This window comes from Myxocyprinus asiaticus, chromosome 5 (genome assembly GCF_019703515.2).
Source record: "Myxocyprinus asiaticus isolate MX2 ecotype Aquarium Trade chromosome 5, UBuf_Myxa_2, whole genome shotgun sequence".
NCBI classification, from domain to species: Eukaryota; Metazoa; Chordata; class Actinopteri; order Cypriniformes; family Catostomidae; genus Myxocyprinus; species Myxocyprinus asiaticus.
In genome coordinates, this window is record NC_059348.1 from 23,112,453 (window position 1) to 23,132,239 (window position 19,787).

General features: G+C 36.5%; 2 protein-coding genes across 8 annotated transcripts in view; one reads left to right on the top strand and one right to left on the bottom strand.

Annotated features, from left to right (window-relative positions):
- The window catches only part of LOC127441399 (coiled-coil and C2 domain-containing protein 1B-like), a 26,705-nt gene extending 15,155 nt beyond the window's left edge, over window positions 1–11,550 (top strand). For all 5 annotated transcript variants that reach the window (XM_051698778.1, XM_051698779.1, XM_051698782.1 and 2 more), the window contains 10 exons: window positions 365–423; window positions 504–620; window positions 752–825; window positions 1,563–1,621; window positions 1,701–1,752; window positions 1,929–2,028; window positions 2,844–2,934; window positions 3,194–3,316; window positions 7,017–7,061; window positions 7,149–11,550. In XM_051698778.1, the coding sequence (XP_051554738.1) occupies window positions 365–423; window positions 504–620; window positions 752–825; window positions 1,563–1,621; window positions 1,701–1,752; window positions 1,929–2,028; window positions 2,844–2,934; window positions 3,194–3,316; window positions 7,017–7,028 (687 nt within the window). In that variant the 3' untranslated portion in view covers window positions 7,029–7,061; window positions 7,149–11,550. The remainder of the gene's footprint in view (window positions 1–364; window positions 424–503; window positions 621–751; window positions 826–1,562; window positions 1,622–1,700; window positions 1,753–1,928; window positions 2,029–2,843; window positions 2,935–3,193; window positions 3,317–7,016; window positions 7,062–7,148) is intronic.
- zfyve9a (zinc finger, FYVE domain containing 9a) overlaps window positions 8,793–19,787 on the bottom strand; it is a 38,279-nt gene continuing 27,284 nt past the window's right edge. For all 3 annotated transcript variants that reach the window (XM_051698774.1, XM_051698773.1, XM_051698772.1), the window contains 6 exons: window positions 18,998–19,148; window positions 16,026–16,106; window positions 15,617–15,779; window positions 13,871–13,976; window positions 13,580–13,756; window positions 8,793–13,493 (listed from right to left, as the gene is read on the bottom strand). In XM_051698774.1, coding sequence (XP_051554734.1) covers window positions 13,332–13,493; window positions 13,580–13,756; window positions 13,871–13,976; window positions 15,617–15,779; window positions 16,026–16,106; window positions 18,998–19,148 — 840 coding nt within the window. In that variant the 3' untranslated portion in view covers window positions 8,793–13,331. The remainder of the gene's footprint in view (window positions 13,494–13,579; window positions 13,757–13,870; window positions 13,977–15,616; window positions 15,780–16,025; window positions 16,107–18,997; window positions 19,149–19,787) is intronic.

The window sequence follows — 19,787 nt, forward strand, 5'->3', positions numbered from 1 at the left end:
ACTGCAATGGCAAGATGTCCAGTGAAAAAGGAGATACATTTTGATCTGTTCTCACCAAAAGCCAATTGGATTGCTTCAGGAGACATGGATTAAAACACTGGAGTCTTATGGAATACATTTATGCTGCCTTTATGGACCTTCAAAGTTCTGGTCATTTGCATTGTATGGACCTACAGAGCTGAAATATTCTTCTCAAAATCTTAAATTGTGTTCTGCAGAAGAAAAAAGTCATACACATCTGGGGTGGCATTTGGGTGAGTAAATAATGAGAGAATTTAAATTTTTGGGTGAACTATCCGTTTTATGAAGTAGCTGAGAGTATATGTGGAACATGCAAGTCTGATATGTTTTCTCTCTTCTTCAGAAATGTGTAACATACTCCAAGCAGTTCACGCACATGGGGAATGTTGCAGAGACGACCAAGTATGTAAATATAGCACATGTCTCACATATACTGTATAGTTTATTTAAGCTATTCATTTATTGCCATTGGTTCTCTTTAGATTCGAGAAAATGGCCGAACAATGTAAAAAGAGTCTGGAGATCCTTAAGCTGGCTCACAACAGGGGGCTTCAACCTCCTAAACATCATTTTGAGGAGAGAACATACCGCACTGTCAGGTCTGACATGCTCTCTGCAGATCTTGCCAGTGCAATGTAGAGTCCTGCTCTGAAACCGTTAAACACCACAGTCATTGTGGAGGTTGGAAGTTTCATTGCTTTTTTCTGTTTATTGAATTATTCTTTTCTAGGATATTTCCAGAGCTTAGTAGTACAGACATGGTTGTAGTCATTGTCAGGGGGATGAACCTCCCTGCTCCCTCTGGTAAGTATTAAACATAAAACACCTATGCTTTCTTGAACAACTGAATTCTGGAATACACCACCCGACTTGAGTACAAAAATACTAGGTATCACACACTTTTAAGACTATGTGAATGGGCATCATGCACCAATTGACTGAAGATCACACAACACCCAACTTTCAAGTCGATCTCACTTAAACTCACATGGAATCACAAGGCTTCCTGTTTTTGACATCATAGAGGCACCAGTTTTCCTGCCAAAACTTAATTGATTTTTTTTTTCTCCATCATGAAGCTCTTTGAGTTGCTCCACACATTTGATTTCTGTTGGTTGGTTACCGTAGGACTTTAGATTTAAGTTGAAGAGCATCACACACTACGACATTTCCTCTATTGTCGACTCTGAAATATCAAACATGTTTGATATCCTCTGACTAGATGTAAGAAATTGGAAACTGTTCACATAATATACTACGCAGCATTCTGTGAAATCTGTCAGCCTCGACTGGCCCAAAAATCTGCACACAGAAGCAGACGAGCACCAACTTTACTCAATTGCAAATCACGACTAAAATCTGTTAAAGCTAGGTTGTGTAATCCAGCCTTGAGTCACCTCTGTAGTGTTTTAACAATGATCCACTCATTACAAATAATTACATTAAATTCTGAGGGTATTCAAAGATTAAAAATAATCTTTAAGAACCTCATAACCAATATTTTGACCTCATAACCTCTCCTCCTCTGCTTCTTTTGAAAGGTGTTGCATCAAATGACCTGGATGCCTATGTCAAGTTTGAATTCCCATATCCCAGTTCAGTGAGTAACAGCTCCGTAATCTGTGCTTAAATTTACCTTATCACTCATTTGATCTTAACACTGTCTGTATTCATCGTAGGATCAACCTCAGAAACATAAAACATCAGTAATCAAAAATACCAACAACCCAGGTAAAAATGTTTAGTTATTCATTTCTGTACCATTAAATACTTGATTGGTGATGTGTTACGATTTTGCAATGCAATTTTTTTTTTACAGTAGCTGTTTGTTGAATATACATCATGTTAATGTTCTCTGCTGAATTTTCATTACTGCTGTGCTGAATTATTATTTTGTGTCTTGGTAGAGTATAACCAGAACTTCAAGCTGAACATCAACCGTAACCACCGTGGCTTCAGGAGAGTGGTACAGTCTAAAGGCTTAAAGCTGGAAGTGCTGCACAAAGGGTGAGCATTCCTGTAATAATCTGTGACCACTGTCTTTATTCTTATATCTCCACATAATCAAATAATGTTATGAGGAGTCCAAGAGGCCTATGTGTTATTACTCCTCTTATTATCTATCAAAATGGTACGTTGGTTTTCTTTTTTGTGTGTGTGTGTATTTGAAAACCAACACGTCAGTAAATAAGGAATGTTTTTTTGTTTTGTTTTAAATAGTGTTTTACAGGCCTGGAAAAGTCATGAAAATGAATAAAATCTTTAAAAAAGTCATGGAAATTTCCAGAGGTTGACCGAGAGTGGAATTTGCTGATACCGATATCTAAGGTGGAATAGGCTGATAGTTTTAAAATCTGTTATTAGAATTAGATGGGGTTTTTTTTTTCGATAACTGATAGTTCCAAAAAGTAACTATTGGCACAGATGAATTAGTAAAACCAATATATCTGTCTACATCTACACATTTTTGTAGTTTTGCTCTGCTCTAAAATATTTAATCAACTTGATATTGCTTGTGTGTAGAGCTTTGAGGTAAAACTTGCTCTCGAGCCATAGTAATGTCTGATTTGTGAGCAAATCATTCTTTTGAGTTGGTTCTTTTCAGGGAATTGGTGGAAACAAATTTATTTAGAAAATGTCATATTCAGTAATCACTGAAAAAAACTCATGAAAATGTATTGGTCAATAAGAGTGGGAACCCTAGTAAACATGATGTGACCAATGCTGCCCTGATTTGATTTCTGTGCCTGGCTGTGGTGCATGCTGGGTCAGTATGTGTAGGTGGCTCTGAGGGTCACACTGATGTCTTTGTTTTATGACAGTGGCTTCCTGAGGAGTGACAAGCCAGTAGGAACAGCCAACCTTAAACTGGAAAAACTGGAAGCTGAAAGTGAATTGAGGGAAATAGTTGAGGTGAGCTATAGGCTTTTTAATCCACAGTTCTAATTTTTCAGTGTGTTTAAAGGGGCGTTCATCCAGAAAAGCGTTTCAAATAGTATATGTGTAGGAATTGGATATGAGAATGCAAACATCAATTGCAAAAAGCAAACATCTGTGTTGAACCAGTGAACTTGAGCTAAAATGGTACATTCACATCCATCAGTGAGACACTGCTGTTTCCATTTGCAAAGGGAATTCATGTTTATGGTATTGCCTTTATTTGTGTATGTAGGTTATGGATGGGCGAAAAGCCACAGGTGGTCGTCTGGAGGTGAGGGTGCGTCTCAGAGAGCCTCTGAGTGGGCAGGATATCCAAACAATCACAGAACGATGGCTGGTGCTGGAAGAGCCACAGGTCAGTGCTTTTCAAAGTCAATGTAGGTTTACTATCATTTCCCTCCTACGTGGTAAAAACATACCATGTCTACAGATACTACAGTATAGTCAATATACTATAAATAATAGTTTCAATATACACAATAGATAGTATTCAGTGTATGTGGTTGTGTACTATTGTTAGGGCTCTAATGATCAGTGTTGGGGAGTGACTGATGAAAAGTAGCGATGCTACTAACTAACTTATTGTAACTACATTTTTCAGTACAGTTCAGTACATATTCAGTTAAGACAGTAGCTCCACTATTTTCACAATTGTGCAGCTTTTCCAGTAACGAGTCACATTTGTCTCATTGTATCATATTGTGAACACAGCAAAGGAGCCAAGGGAGTAATCAAATGTGCTCACTTAAATCAGACTGCGAGGAAGTGTAATTGAGCTTCGAAACATGACTGAATTAAATCTGATTTTTTTTTTTTTTTTTTTTTTTTAAAAAGCCTCAGTGTAGTTAGCTACTGTTTGTTATTAACTTGTTTTGCTAACTTCTTTTTAGCTTGAATGTAGTTTTAATTTTAAGTAACAAGTAGCTTGGGAAGCTACAGTTTCAAAGTATCTTCCCCAACATGGCTAATGATGAAAAATCTGCTAAATAAATAGTGTGTGTGTTAAATCCTGTTTTCTTGCTATTAAAGGTGCACTCAGTATTTATTTATGTTTTTTGTTAATTGCTTAGCTTTTAAACAGAAAGAAATAGTCATAGTAGAATAATATATATATTTTTAAAATATGTTTGAAAAATGTACACCCACATAAAATGAAAACTCTATTCATATCAAATTTGGAGAAAAAGCTTTTATTCTACAATATGGTGCTGGGTGCACAAGCCGCATATTCATGAGAGCTGCCATATTGAAATCATATGACCAGCAGAATATTTCTCACGTTATCTCGATAAGGAATGAGACAATATATCAAATTTCTATAATAAAAAAATGACAAACCATATAGAGTCTAAACTCGATATTTCGAAATTTGTAACGTATTCTATGGAGGACCAAATCTGCCAAAATAGAAATAAATAAATATATGTGCAAATAAATGTAAAAAAAAAAAAAAAAAATGTACACAGAAATAAATTCATTTTCAAATGTGACATAAATTAATATTTATACTTTTATACCCTTTATTATGTATTCATCTATTTCCACATTTATTTATTTCCACATTTTTCTGTTTTTAAATGTGTATATATTGGCTCATTTATTTTGTTACACATTATTTCCACATTTATTTATTTATACATTTCTTTGTCTGTATGAAATGAGGGGGTGTGTTTTCACTTTGGGACATAGCAGTCGGAGTAGTCCAGAGTGAAGTTTGGAGGCCACAGTGACATCTTGTGGTTGACAACATTAAATGCGATTCTACAGACTTGAAATATAGCCACAGAAGGGCATGGATTAGCAAATAGAAATTGTTAAATATATCTGTGCTGCACTAATGAAAATTAATCTGTCTATATCAGAGTCATATAATTTTGCACTTGGTCTTCCATAGTTTTCTGTCCATATGATCATAAATGACCCGTCAAACTTCATAATCTCTCTATCGCTTGATTTTACCCCTACTGCACTTTTTTTCTGCACTGTTTACAGGTTCGCACATGGTGCTTGAAGTGCTTAAAGGTGTTGTAAGCGATTGTTTTTATGGAAAAGTATGCAAAAAAAATGTTCCCACTCCCTTAAAGATATTAATGAAATAAGTGTCCTGAGATATCTCACCGGTCTCTGTGACACCTGTAGACTTTGTAAACAGCAAACAAAAATGTGTCCGTGAACCACGTACATTGACACTTTTCACCTGTCAATCGTTTTGCTCGTTCTCATTTGAAGCGGATCATTGAGGCTATGATTCATAATGTTTGTCAGTTGAGAGCGCTATTGTGCCACTGTACACAGGAACAAACAATGCTGCTTTTTTGCTGGGATTTGGTCTTAAAATAATCTTTGGAGGGCCAAGTTTTGAAATGAGGGGGCGTGGCTAATTCAAGGGCTCAGTCACGTGAAAGCTTCAGAACGTTAAAATCGCTTTTAGCACCTTTAAATGACTTAATTTAGCTTTTAGAAATATAAGCACTGGAATGCCTGGAAAATCCCCTTGTTTTGGTGAAAAGATCTTGAGATTAAAACAAACCATTATAATGTGTCCATCAAAGATGAGATCCACACACTCCACTTTCATTGAATGTCTTTTAATATCCTTTCTGTTCTTTATTGTCATATAAAAAAGTAAAAAGAAATATTCATTTTAATCACAAATAGCACAAATGCGATAGACTTCTCTCTTGTTAATAAACTGGAACAGCTTAAGATGCGTCTCATGTGATCCGATCACGTGGTCAGGTGAGACACATCGCTGTTTATACCTGGTCGCTAAATGCATCTCCTGTGACCACTTGTGTTCGGATTTTGAGGGAAGGGTCTCTGATTTCATGTTGACATACGTCAATCACTATGTCAGTGTGTTTACTGCATGACAATAAACAGCAAAAAGACAGAAAGCGTGAACAAAACTGGCGTGCTGTTTCTCCCAGATGCAGTTAAAATTGAATCTAAGCACAAACTCCACATTTCGAGCAGAATTTCCATTATTTTAGTGGATTACATGTATTAAAGGAGCTTCAGATGTTTTAGTGCAGTGGTTGATTGACAGGTGAGGGGTGGCACATCACTGCTGTCCAGGACACATTCAGGATGGATTTGTGTTTACACCTCAAATGCGATGTAGTTACATGCGTTTTTGACCACATTTGTGTGTGGTTTTTAGACCCTGTTTAGACCTGTATTTAGCGCTGACCACATGTGATCGGATCACCAAAAACTCATCTTAATACCAGATGAAAATGGGTCTTTGAGATGCTCATTTAACTCTTAAAGTGACAGTACCATTTTAGCGCTTGTTTACATACAAATGAATGTAAACTCAGTGTTACTACTTATAAATTGTACACTTTATTTCAAACAGTGATAGCTCATATCATTATTATATATAACATTTCATGATAGAATATTTATCATATTTATTAAAAAAAAAAATAGTTTTATTAATAACAATGACAAACAAATTATTAAAACATAAACAAACAAGCTCTTTTACAAACTTTTCCAGGACAGGTTCTGTTCAGTTCTATTGCTTGTTCTACACCTGATCAGCCTGAATGTAGTCCACTATTTTTGATGGCTTGTTTGTTTGTGATATTTTCTTACAGAGAAAGGCATATGAGAAACTCTCTAATACGGTATATTAAAGAACTTTATTTTGATGAGAATTTATAGTGCATTTTGCTCAAACATTTTTCAAAAAATAAACACAATTTTCTGTCATACTTTGTCATTTGTGTTATTATATCGAATCGAAATTATTTAGAATTGTGAACCTCATATCGTGTATTGAACCGAATAGTGAGATAACAATATTGTCCCATCCCCAATCCCCCCCAATTAGATGCTTTCACTCATGGAATAAATTATTAATCATGGCTGACTGCAAATAATGCATTTTTACAATTATATTGGTAACTGAGGACTTCGTAATGCTGCATCTACTCCGCCAGGTGTCACAGCAAAAACATAAAGACTTTTCTATGCAGTGTGCACCTTTAAAAATGACATTGGGAAATCCCAAGTGATTCTTAATTCTGATTTAATGTTTATGTTAGGTGCTGCTGTAACTGGCACTGTGATGTACAGAACTTCTTCTCAAAGTAAGACTATTTTTCCTTTTCTTTTAAAGACAGAGATAGCTTACAGATCATATTTACTGATTACACTTTCAATGTCACTCCTTTCAGGTTCCAAGGTCTAAACAGCTTCTTCAAAGTGGATGAAGATATGGAGGGTGAAATCTCCACAGTGCTGCAAGCCTCAAGCACTTGCCACTAGATGGATATCGCCAGGAAATTTCTCAACACACTCTCTGTGCTTTGAGCCATTTACGGAGACACATCGTCACTTACAGGCTTGTTTTTATCAGGGTAGAAGAGGATGTAATAGTTGAGGGTGATTAAAAATACAATAGATATTAATAAGGGGAGCAGGAACACTTGCGTGAGATTAATATTCCTTTTAAATCTGCCTTTTGAGATGGATTGCCTCTTGATTTTATAATAACCGCTCACCCCAACTGTTACGTTAACGCATTGGAGTTGAAGCCAATGAGAGCTAACCTTTTTTTTCTGCTCTGGGATGCACTTACGCCAAAGTAATCACTGTTGCTGCAGTAAGATGAATGACTTAATCTGTTCTCCCTCGTACTAGGAACCTGTGGCTGCCATACCATTAACACCAATGTGTGATTGCTATGAAAATGAGGTAAATGCGATTAGCTATGCAAAAAGGTTTGCATTTGCATCCCAAACATTTTGTCAGACATTTCAAAACTTGTTTACAACCTATTTAAATTCTCTGCACGGTTTAACATGGGTTGATTGTGCATAGGTCGTGCCAGAGTACTGTCGTTATATATTATTCCATATAAATGCCATAGAATAGCTTTTGCTAATTGAAGAAGATGTGAATTATTCATTAAAGGTTCCAAATAGTATTGAGCTTGTAAGCTTGAATAAGCTTTTTCAGCACTTTGTTGACAATCACTTGTGTATCTTCTGAGGTCTAAAGAGCCAGTTTGGTTAATACTTAGCAAAGGTAGTCTTATGCATTCATTTGTATAAATAAATAAAAGTCCCTTTCATTATTTATGAGAGTTAAAATTGTTTGGGTTATAACCGCTGTTGCACTTCATGGTCTTGTCCTGTAGGGATTGCAAATTTCTCAAGGCGCTTTACATTGTGTTTACATTGCGGTCTAGTGTTTACCTAAGATTTAAGACACACGATTGCCACCTTATGGCTTCATTTGCCATAGCAATGACCTTAGAAATCTGTTGTTTAATATTTACTTCACAAGTCCAAAATTACCTCATTTACACTCTTGAAAGACTCCGTTTTGGGATATGTTGGATTTAAAATTTGTAAGAATTGACCGGCTTTTCATTTTTAGGCCTAGATAATGTGCAATCTAGGTCAGCAAGTCTAGTTCTTATTCTGTATAGCTCTGTCCATTCATTTCACTTAGATCTTCCCATCTCATGTGAATTATTTGGTTTTTAAACAGCTCTGGCACATTCATTATATTTTTGTTTCTTTCATCAATATCTGGGCTTATTCTGAAAACTGACTCTTAGTTGTCTGGTCAAGTTACTCATACCATAAACTATTGTATTCTCTTTCCATTTCACAAAGTTTGTGAACTTTCAGCTGTTTTTTTTATTAAACGTGAGAAATGAAGAACTGTAGTTCCTGAAATTTTTCTTCGACTTCTCATTAAAGGAAATGTTTCCTTTTATTCTAACCTACATTGCAGTTTCTCAATGTTGCAAGAAATTATTTTCAGCATCATATTGTGCAAAGATAGCATATTTTTGTATACTCAACAGGTTTGATAAAGACTGCTTTTATTGACATTTGTAGTGTACAAGAAATGTTGTATACTTTTTATTTTTGGCTTTTCATACATTGCAAATTCACTTCCATTTTGCCCATGTCAATTTTTTTAGTGTATAATCACAGGTCAATCCAATCCGTAATGTCTGAATAGTTTGTACAAATATGTTCTTCCAAGCAGATCCACACCTCTGAAATGTTGCTCCAAAATGCAAAGGTTTCTGGAAAACTACTGTAAGTTCTTGTTGGTTTCAGCATGCATGCTGTCCTGTTACTGGTTCAGGAGGACTGTCAAAAATAAAGGCTATGGCAAACAAAACAATAACAGGTTATAATTTTGGATATACAAAAATGCACACCTGGAAAGAATGCCAAAGTTGAATGCAGAGTAACAAAGGGGTGTTTTGGGCTGCGGGAAGATAATGCAGCTTTCATGTAATGCCATTTATTTTTAATGAACAATCTTTTTCCAAAGCTGTCAGCATTCTTCAGCTAAACACATGATTTATGTCTCAACTATTGACCTGCTACAGTAGGTCTGTGAGGTTCACTTGCTGTGGATATTTATATCAGCTGCTGTCCTCATTCATCAGATGCTCTGAATGCATCTCACTGAGCTCACAGAATGACACTGCCATTTTAAAGTCATTATGCAAAATAGGAGAATATGATACCATGCCACCTTAACTCTCTGTCTGGTGCTCTGTTATCTGATTAAAAGATTAACTACAATTTGATTGTCATTGTCAAGGTTCTACTTCAGTTTAGGTCATTTTAATTATTGACTTGTTAACTAAAAAGCTATGGTTAACAAAGCCATTCTGCGGCGTCACAGTGCCTTTATTTCAGTTTAGCATGATTGACAATGAGTGCGTATACATGCACAATCTTACACCGATTATGCGTACTAAGCCGACAATGTGCAAGGTCGTGTAAATGGCCTAAACAGTTTTCCTTTGTCAGGGTATAAGGTCATAAACAGTTTAAGCATAAACTAATCGCCACATATACAGTAGACTTTAGCCCGATTTCGTTCTGCATGTAAACACCATTACCAGCGTTGTCGTAAAGGGTATAGCTGTAGACAGAGCTCCAAAAAGGGGCAGGAGCTCCAAATCACCAGCAAAGATATAGGGAGCACCATACCTAACCATAACTGTCTGTGGAGGCGTCACCCCCTTTTAGAGTAACCCCACCCCCTTCTGGAGAAACCACACCCTATTTGGGAGATTCTACCCCATTTGGCGATCTCCGTACTGCAGCTATACCCACTTGGTGTTGTCACCAGCTTATCCAATGTATGCAAGTTTTGTGCGCATTCCTGTTTACGTTTTCACGTCAAAAGCTAATCCCATGTAAGCACGGTTTTCTTTTGTTTTTGTTTTTTTAAGCTGATTTTTGGTTATTCAAAAAATTGGTGAGTATGCAAATGCACTCCATAAATCCAACTGACCTTGGAATATGATGTCTGATGATGGGCATATCAGTTTCTGAAATTTGAAATCAAATGCCCCTTTCTCTGAAAATGTTATCGACGATGCCCCACATACTGTACATTGAGCTCCTTATCGTATATTGATAGTTATCTATTTTGGAAGAGTGTCAGTATTATACCAGATAACCACAGAAGGCAATCAATTTTCTGAATGAAAAATCAAGTTCATTAAAACAATAAGCACTGCTCATGAAGAAAGTTACATTTTTATAACACATTATATCTGTAAAAGAAACAAACATTTTGGGGAAAACCGCTGATATTTACTCAACTAAAGCATATTAACAATATTCATAGCAGCACTACAGAAGCGCTGTTTCAAGACATAATATATCTTTAAACACTGTGAGAAACCCATTGAGTTAATGACCCCGAGTTGTCAATTTAATTAATGACTTGGAGACCTCGTGCCAAAATCCAAACTTTCCTCTTATTATCAACTAAAATAGCATCCATCTTTCAAGAACCCTTAAATCTCAGTTTCCACTCTTCGGTAGGGCTGCAACTAACAATTATTTTGATAATGGATTAATCTAACGATTATTCATTAGCTCTTAACCGATTATTCAGCTTGTGCCCGACTTAAAAGTTTGTATTAAACGTGCTTGCAAACAATAAAGAGGACAAAATCATCTTTTAAAAATACCTCTAAACGACATTCACTGAATTAAAGGGAAAAAATAATTTTTATTAAGTTTAATTCAGTAAAGAAATTCACTGCAAAAAAAATCCTATTGTTATCAAGTGTTTTTGTCTTGTTTTCCATTTAAAATTGATACATTTACTTGAAGCAACATATAAGATATTTACACTTACTTTAAAATAATGTATCTTAAATATAAGTGTATTTTGTATATAAGTATATTTTTTCACTTGGTTATACTTCTGTGTGCAGTAAAGACAAAATATACTTATATTCAAGATCTATTCTCTAAAAGCAAGTCTAAATATATTATATGCTGCTTCTCAGGTGAATTAATCTTTTTTTTTTTGAAAGGATTTTTAGATATTTTAAAATATGTGCATTTTTAATATTATATTCAACATTCTCAGATAACAATGTTTTCTTCTGCAGTATAGCTGCTAAAGGAATTGTACTTTGTTTTAAAGGAGTTTTAGATATTTATATTGGAAAACAAGTCAAAACAAAAACAAATCAAAAACGTATTTTGTTGCAGTGTATAATGGGGCAAAGACTACCCTCTCTCACCTTTCTGTTCACTTCAATCCATCTTTAACTCACAAAAATCAAACAAACTCTCTTTTATTAATAAAGCTGTGTATTGCCAATTTTCTTCATGATAATAAACATACAGTGATGTGTTATGATACAATAAGTCGCGAGCCATCATGTTATAATCTAGCTACATAAAGTGTGCGCACTCGAGGGAAGAGCATCCCCGTGACAGAGTGTGCATCAGCCGGCTGCAGTTTCAATATCTCCCCCTTAGATCGGGACATTCGCGCAACTCATAGAAGAGGCACTGACGCACAGAGAAATGCCAGTTTCGGAGTTTGTAGTTATTTACATGATCTGCTTCCGTATTATTTGAACTTTAATAAAGCTGTAACACATTAAATATAACTGCATTTAAGATGTAACGCCGGGGTGTTTCCTTTAAAGTCGCTCGACACGCAAGTTTTGCTTCAGCAGAGCGGCAGCTCCAGCTCCACTTATTCCACAACGAGAGTGCTTCTGTATTTACTTTTGTATTTTTGCATTATAATTCCCTCATACTTCGCAATCTACATCACCTGAAGCTGTGAAATTTTAGAGTGCATCTGGACTGTGAGCTGTGTAATTCTTCCTCAGTCAGGCGCGAACTGCAGTGCTGCTCTCGCGCATCATAAGTGTCTCATATGATCTCATGTTATGTTAAATGAGATGTTGGCGACAATTTTTTATTGTCTACGTTGTCGATAACGTTGACTAATCGTTTCAGCCCAACTCTTCAGTGTTCTTTATTCCCTCCTTCAATTTCCTAATAATGGCTTACTATACAGTGCACTGCATTGCTTTTTTTTAGGCCTATTCCTTGTATTTGCATAATCCTTTCAAATGAAAACATGTTTAAAACATTAGGAGAACATTATATAAACATAGGTCACTAAAAAGGGTTGGAAAAGAAATGAGACAGGGACAGAATACTAAATGAAGTGGCTTCCATCATTAGATGAGCTATAGATCATAACCAATCCACTACAAAAAGCTCCTTTAGAGGATTTTTATTGGATCGGGACCTTCAGTGGTGTCAACACTTGAAGTTGTAGTTAAAATCCTGAAGGCTGCATGAAATTATAGTTGGATCTTATTGATTCAATAACCAGTCGAGAAGTCTTTTTGTACCAGAGGTCCATTCTAGACATTTGTAACAGTAACTGAATCGTCATCATTCTAAACACTATTCCATCTTGCCTCTGTCTGCCGAGCAGTCCATCGCTGAGGAAGCTATATCATTTTAGCTTTGGAGCAATTTTACACTCTAGCTAAAAAAAAAAAAAAAGACAAATAAAACAAATTGAGGTCCAGTTTCATGAAATAAAGCATCTGGTGATTCATAAAGCTTAGAGACGAGACTGAAGCTCAAAGGAATCCATTCCTTGTTTCGTATCGAGTCCCAGGCACTGTCCACCAGAAACCATTTCTTAGAGCAAATCATCCTGCTAGAGTTTCTCTCAGTCTTTAATTCTCAATATCCAAGGAGAGTCTCCATAAGGGCCGTGAGGTTACAGCCCCCTCTTTTTTTTCAGGAGCTTAATGTTGCTACAATGGATTCTGAAGAGATCTGATTCAGGGTTACCGCCCTTTCTTGTCAATCAACAGGGCCTATGGTTTCCACAGTGGAGGTGGGGAGAAACGAAAGATCACCACATTCAGAGGGGCTGGGCTGAGGGTCCCAGTGGAGATGGTGCATAGATGGCATGGAGGACTTTTTCCTGCACAGCTTTCAGGCTTTTTGAAGTGCAAATGAGAGAGAGAGGGAGAGAGATAGGCAAAGGAAGAAAGGAGAAAGGAGAGCTGGACGGATACCCTCCTTTCAGGAGATGATCTCCAGGATGTAGAAGGTGAGCTCCATAACCACAGGCCCCTCACTCAGCTGGCAAGCCCTGCTATGGATCACTGGGATGAGGGCACTGTCAAGATCACTCAGGTACTGGGGGAGCAGTGGCTGGCCGTTACTTCCAGCTAAGTAGCCCACCTGTAATACATTTCGGAATATATCAGAGGTCAATCTGGACTACTACGGGTAATCTTGTTTTTAATTTTAAAGCCAGTCATTCTCACCTGGTCAGAGTCCAACGTGACCCGCAGGCCCAGTTTTGCCATGCCATCCTCTTTGAGAAGTTTTAGGTGAGGGCACAGGGCCATGCAGAAAGCCCTTGCCACGTTCTCAGCGAGTCGGCTGTGGTCTGCAGGATCGCTCAGGCCACTGGTCTGGTCCTCACTCCGCAGGAAGAACACCTAAGCAAACAAGTATTATTAAGTTAATTAATCATTTTCAAGAAAACAAAATAGATCACACATACTTTTATAGACTACACAAACTAAAATGAATAACAAATCAGTATTAAGAACCTCTGTCCAGCGGATGACTTTCCCATTGGCCTTATACTCTGAGCCATGGAAGATCTTAATGCTGGTGACTGACTCCATGGATTTCCCATCAATAGGGCTGATGACTCTGTCATTAAAAACAAAAGTACATAGGTGAAAATGCCATTAGTTGATAACAGTTCAGTTCATTTAACCAAAACAGTTCAGCATTCACCATAGTACCCTCAAAGCCTGTCATAAAGCTCCTTTGAAAACAGATTTTGATCTATTTGATGGTATGTCCACAAAAGGGTAGGAGCTCAGTACCAACATATCATCTACACTGACTGTAAACACTGGAGCTAATCCAAGACTGTGTTAGCCCTACTGCTCTTCTCTTTATTCACCTATGATTTTGTCACCAGGCATAATCATGATCACAGATGGTGAAAAGTCTGTAAACAGAAAAGAGGTTGGAATTCTGCCAGTATGATGCCAGGACAACATGAACATCAGTTAGACTATGCCTATGATCGTGGATCATACATATAGCATTGAATGGAATGATACTGAAATGGAGAGCAGTCAGTAGTCTTAAAAGCATTGTTCTCTCATTCAAAATTCTCTCATCATTTACACATCCCCACACCATCCAAGATGTGTATGACTTTTTTCTTGTGCTGAACACAAGCAAAGATTTGTAAAATAATATTTCATCCCTGTAGGTCCACACAATGCATGCGATTCCGAATGGTGCCCAAAATTTGGAAGCTCCAAGAGTACATAAAGGCAGCATGAAAGTAATTCATACGACTCCAGTGGTTTAATCGATGTCTTCAGAAGCAAGATGATAGGTGTGTGTGGGAAACAGATCAATATTTAAGTCCGTTTTTTACAGTCAATCTCCATTTTCACTTTCACATTCTTCTTTTGTTTTTTGGCGATTTGCATTCTTAGTGCATATTGCTACCTACTAGGCAGCGTGGAGAATTTATAGTAAAAAAGGACTTAAATATTGATCTGTTTCTCACCCACACTTATCATAGCGCTTCTGAATACATAGATTTAATGACTGGAGTGTTATGGATAACTTTTGCAATGCCTTTGTGCTTTTTGGATCTTCAAAATTTTGGTACCCATTCACTTGCATTGTGAGGACCAACAGAGCGGAGATATTCTTTTAAAAATCTTTGTGTTCTGCAGAAGGAAGAAAGTCATACACATCTGAGATGGCATGAGGGTGAGTAAACGATAAGAGAATTTTCATTTTTGGGTGAATTATCCCTTTAAGTTCCTGGGTGTCATGAAGAATATATTTACCTGGTTTTATAACACCTGCACTGTGGTCAAAAAAGCATGGCAGCAACTTTTTATTCTGTAAAGATTGAAAAATTTTGCCATGCCATCAAATATCCTGAACAGGAGCACTATTAAATGTGCCTGACTGGTTACATCAGTCTAGTTTTGGAGCTCTAACACTTGTTTTTTTTTTTTTTTTTTACTTTGGCAGTTTGCAGGTAAACACATTTCAGAGCCTGCAATTACTGCTAAATTCTGAACTGATGTGCATTTGATTAAGATCTCAATACCACACTCCAATAAACCAGCCTGTCTCATTAGTTGGTGAAGATGTTGTTTGTTTGTTTGTTATTTAACACCAACACTGCAAATATTTTATATTTGCAATTAATTTAATTAATTAATCAGCATTCAGCATGTCATGTAATTAAGTAGATTAAAAATGTTATTGATTGAAAGCCCTAGTTCCAGCTTTACTTGTCTGCTCACCCCTTGTTAATGTTGTGGTCATCCTCAACCCATTGGATTTGGACCTGCTCCTGGTTCTCTTCCTGATCAGCTTTCCCACAGGCAATACTGAAATCTTTCATCTCTCTTAGGGCTTGCCTTAAGGCCTCCATAGTTTCAGCTGTAATCTGCACCATCACACCATCTGAGACACAACAATTCAACATTACTACCACATCACATAGTATGTGCTAAAAGAGCTCTGTGGGTCAATGGCTGATGAGACTGAATCTTTAGTTAGCATTACATGGTACTGAATGTACAATTCAGCCTCATGGTGACTTTTGTCAAAAAAAGTTAAATGGGAAGTTATGTCCAGTTTAGACATTGTTCCAGAGGGATCAGATGTCCTACATGAACAGAAAGAGGTTATAAATGCCTTATGTAGTACCTTCAACAATACTGGTCTTAGCCAAGTAGCCCGATGAAGCCTTCAGAGCCCCACTGAACACGAAAAAGGAGGCACCAGTAACTAAAAGAGGAATGAAATTAGTGAGGGGGAAAAACATGAGTACATGCTAAAACATTCTTTCCTTAAAGGAATATTCTGTGTTATACAATACAAGTTAAGCTCAACCAATAGTATTTGTGGCATAATACTGATTATCACAAAAAAAAATATTATTTTGACTCGTCCCTCCTTTTCTTTAAAAAAAGCAAAAATCGAGGTTACAGCGAGGCACTTACAATGGAAGTGAATGTGGACAATTTTTGGAGGGTTTAAAAGGCAAAAACGTGATGCTTTTAATTTTATAAAACTACTTAGATTAATTCTTCTGTTAAAACTTGTGTATTATTATTTGAGCTTTAAAGTTGTTTAAATCATCATTTACCACGATTACAGGGTTGAAGGAATTACGTCGTCATGGCAATGAAGTTGTAAAATTGGATATAACTTTCCACAGAAAAGGTAAGTAAATTAATTTATCACACAGAAATCATGTTAACATATACTGTTTACGTCAAGTGGCAACACTTTTGAAACAATGAGTATTTTAAGGTTTATGGATTGGCCCCTTTTACTATCATTGTAAGTGCCACACTGTAACCCAGATTTGTGTTTTTTTTTTTTTTTTTTTTTTTTTTTTAAAGAAAAGGAGGTGTGATGGCAATCCTTTTTGTTCCAATGTTAAGTTCATAAACCATTAAACAGACAAGTAGTAACGAGTTTGATGGAAAATGTAATTCAAAATGATAAAGAAAAAAGAAATCATTCACACAGTTCTGAGTGTTACATCTTACATCATATTTTGTCTTTTTCTTTATAATCCAGCTTGTTCATCAGAAAACTGTGTTGCTTCTAACTTGCCCGCACTTGTACTGAACAACACAGTGAAAGCCAATCACTTAAGATGTAGCACATTCCAATATGTAGCCAAAAAAGGGGGGGTTACACAACTCCCAAAAAAAAAATAAAAAAATTGTATATACATACACACTGTCGGCCAAAATTTTGGAGTAATGTTTTTCTTTTGCTCAACTGATCACAATGTATAGTCAGGACATTAACAACGTGAAAAATTACTATTACAACTTGATGTTCAATGTTCAGAATTTCTTAAAACTAATTCAAAAAGTTCTCATCAAAAAGTCCTCCACGTGCAGCAATGAAAGCTTTGCAGATCTTTGGCGTTCTAGCTGCCAGTTTGTCCAGATACTCAGGTGACATTTCACCCCACGCTTCCTGTAGCACTTGCCATAGATGTGACTGTCTTGTCGGGCACTTCTCACGCACCTTACAGTCTAGCTGATCCCACAAAAGCTCAATGGGGTTAAGATCCATAACACTCTTTTCCAATTATCTGTTGTCCAATGTCTGTGTTTCTTTGCCCACTCTAACCTTTTATTTTTGGTTTTCTGTTTCAAAAGTGGCTTTTTCTTTGCAATTCTTCCCATAAGGCCTGCACCCCTGAGTCTTCTCTTTACTGTTGTACATGAAACTGGTGTTGAGCAGGTAGAATCCAATGAAGCTGTCAGCTGAGGACATGTGAGGCATCTATTTCTCAAACTAGAGACTCTGATGTACTTATCCTCTTGTTTAGTTGTACATCTGACCTTCCACATCTCTTTCTGTCCTTGTTAGAGCCAGTTGTCCTTTGTCTTTGAAGACTGTAGTGTACACCTTTGTATGAAATCTTCACTTTTTTGGCAATTTCAAGCATTGTATAGCCTTCATTCCTCAAAACAGTGATTGACTGATGAGTTTCTAGAGAAAGCTGTTTCTTTTTTTGCCATTTTTGACCTGATATTGACCATAAGACATGCCAGTCTATTGCATACTGTGGCAGCTCAAAAACAAACACAAAGACAATGTGAAGCTTAATTTAACAAACCAAGTATCTTTCAACTGTGTTTGATATAATGGCAAGTGATTTTCTAGTACCAAATTAGCAATTTAGCATGATTACTCAAGGATAAGGTGTTGGAGTGATAGCTGCTGGAAATGGGGCCTGTCTAGATTTGATCAAAAATTACTTTTTTCAAATAGTGATGGTGCTGTTTTTTTACATCAGTAATGTCCTGACTATACTTTGTGATCAGCTGAATGCCACTTTAGTGAATTAAAGTACCAATTTCCTTCCAAAACAGCAAAATCTGTACATTATTCCAAACTTTTGGCCGCCAGTGTATCTAACAACAGTTTCTTATAATGGCTCTTAAAGGAGGTTCAAAATTCATTTTGTGGTAATCAACATTATGTCACAAATGCTGTCAATTGAGCTTACTTGTATTGAACCCAGAATATTCCTTTAAGCTCATCAAGCAAGTAGTTCTGTTCATAGATGCTGACTGGTCAATGGAAGGATGGAACTTAATGTATTTGCTTTATGAAAAAAGTTTTAATTGTGTCCTAAATATTTTATGAAGAAACTGTTTAATAAAAGCAATAAGGCAATTGAGGCAGTGCTACAGTATATTGTAAATTCACTAGCAAAGCCTTTAGACGTGGCTATTCTAAATATAGCACAGCCTCTTAATAATAATAATTTCTTACATTATTTATATATATATATATATATATATATATATATATATATATAGGGAATTATTAGGAAGTTATGATGGATAGAGACCAATGGGCAAATTTGACCAGGACATCAGGGTTACACCCCTAGTCTTTATGAAATGTGCCTTGGGATTTTTAATGACCACAGAGTATCAGGACCTTGGTTTAACTTCTCATCCGAAAGACAATATAACGTCCCCGTCACTATACTGGGGCATTAGAACCCACACAGACTGCAGGCTGAGCACCCCCTGCTGGCCTCTTACACCTTTAATATACTATTTTTGGGATATATTACTCTCCATATTACTTTATATATTCCCTGAGACTCCCAAATGCACATAATCATGACGCACCTTTGCGAGGCTGGTGATGAATACTGATAGCCTGCGTCTGGTAGTTACCATCATCATTCTGAACACACACAAGGTGGGAATCTGCCCGCTCATTGAAGCACGCTCCCATGGCCAGCACATGCTCGTTGGACTTATTCATTGCCTTCATCAGCTGAGAGAGGAGGAAACCAAAAGAAAACTTTAGCATTACTTTACAAACTCATGCATAATCTTAAGACTTAATTAAGTCCTATCCACCTTTTTCCTGACTTCTTCATGGGCAGCGCCATTACGGCGAGAGACTTCCTCTTGGATGCTCCACACTTCCGCTTAGTTGTTGTTATCTGCTAGACCAGGGGTTGGGAACCTTTTTTCACTAAGGAGCCAATTTTTTAATTTTTGGTTGATGCATTTTTTCGAAAGAGCCATAGCACAAACTAATAATTTACTATTTTCAAAAAACTAAGTTTTTCAATAAAATAAAATGTTTATTATGCCCATAGACTACTCAAAAATACAAAAACAAACAAATACGCAACAATTAATAGGTAACATGAACAATCATTCATGAAAAAGTTCACTTCCCTTTTGGGCTGGGCGATATGTAAAAAATATTGAACGATAATTGCATTAAACAATTTTGGTCAACCCCCCTGCCGAGGGTCAGTGAATATTTTAGCTTTATTGATTTTGCTTTAAAAATTAAATTAATTTATTGAAACACGAAAAACTTAAACAAAAGACATTTCTTAATTCAAATTGCACATTCAATGAAACAACAACAAAAAAAGTGATCAAAACATTTTATATA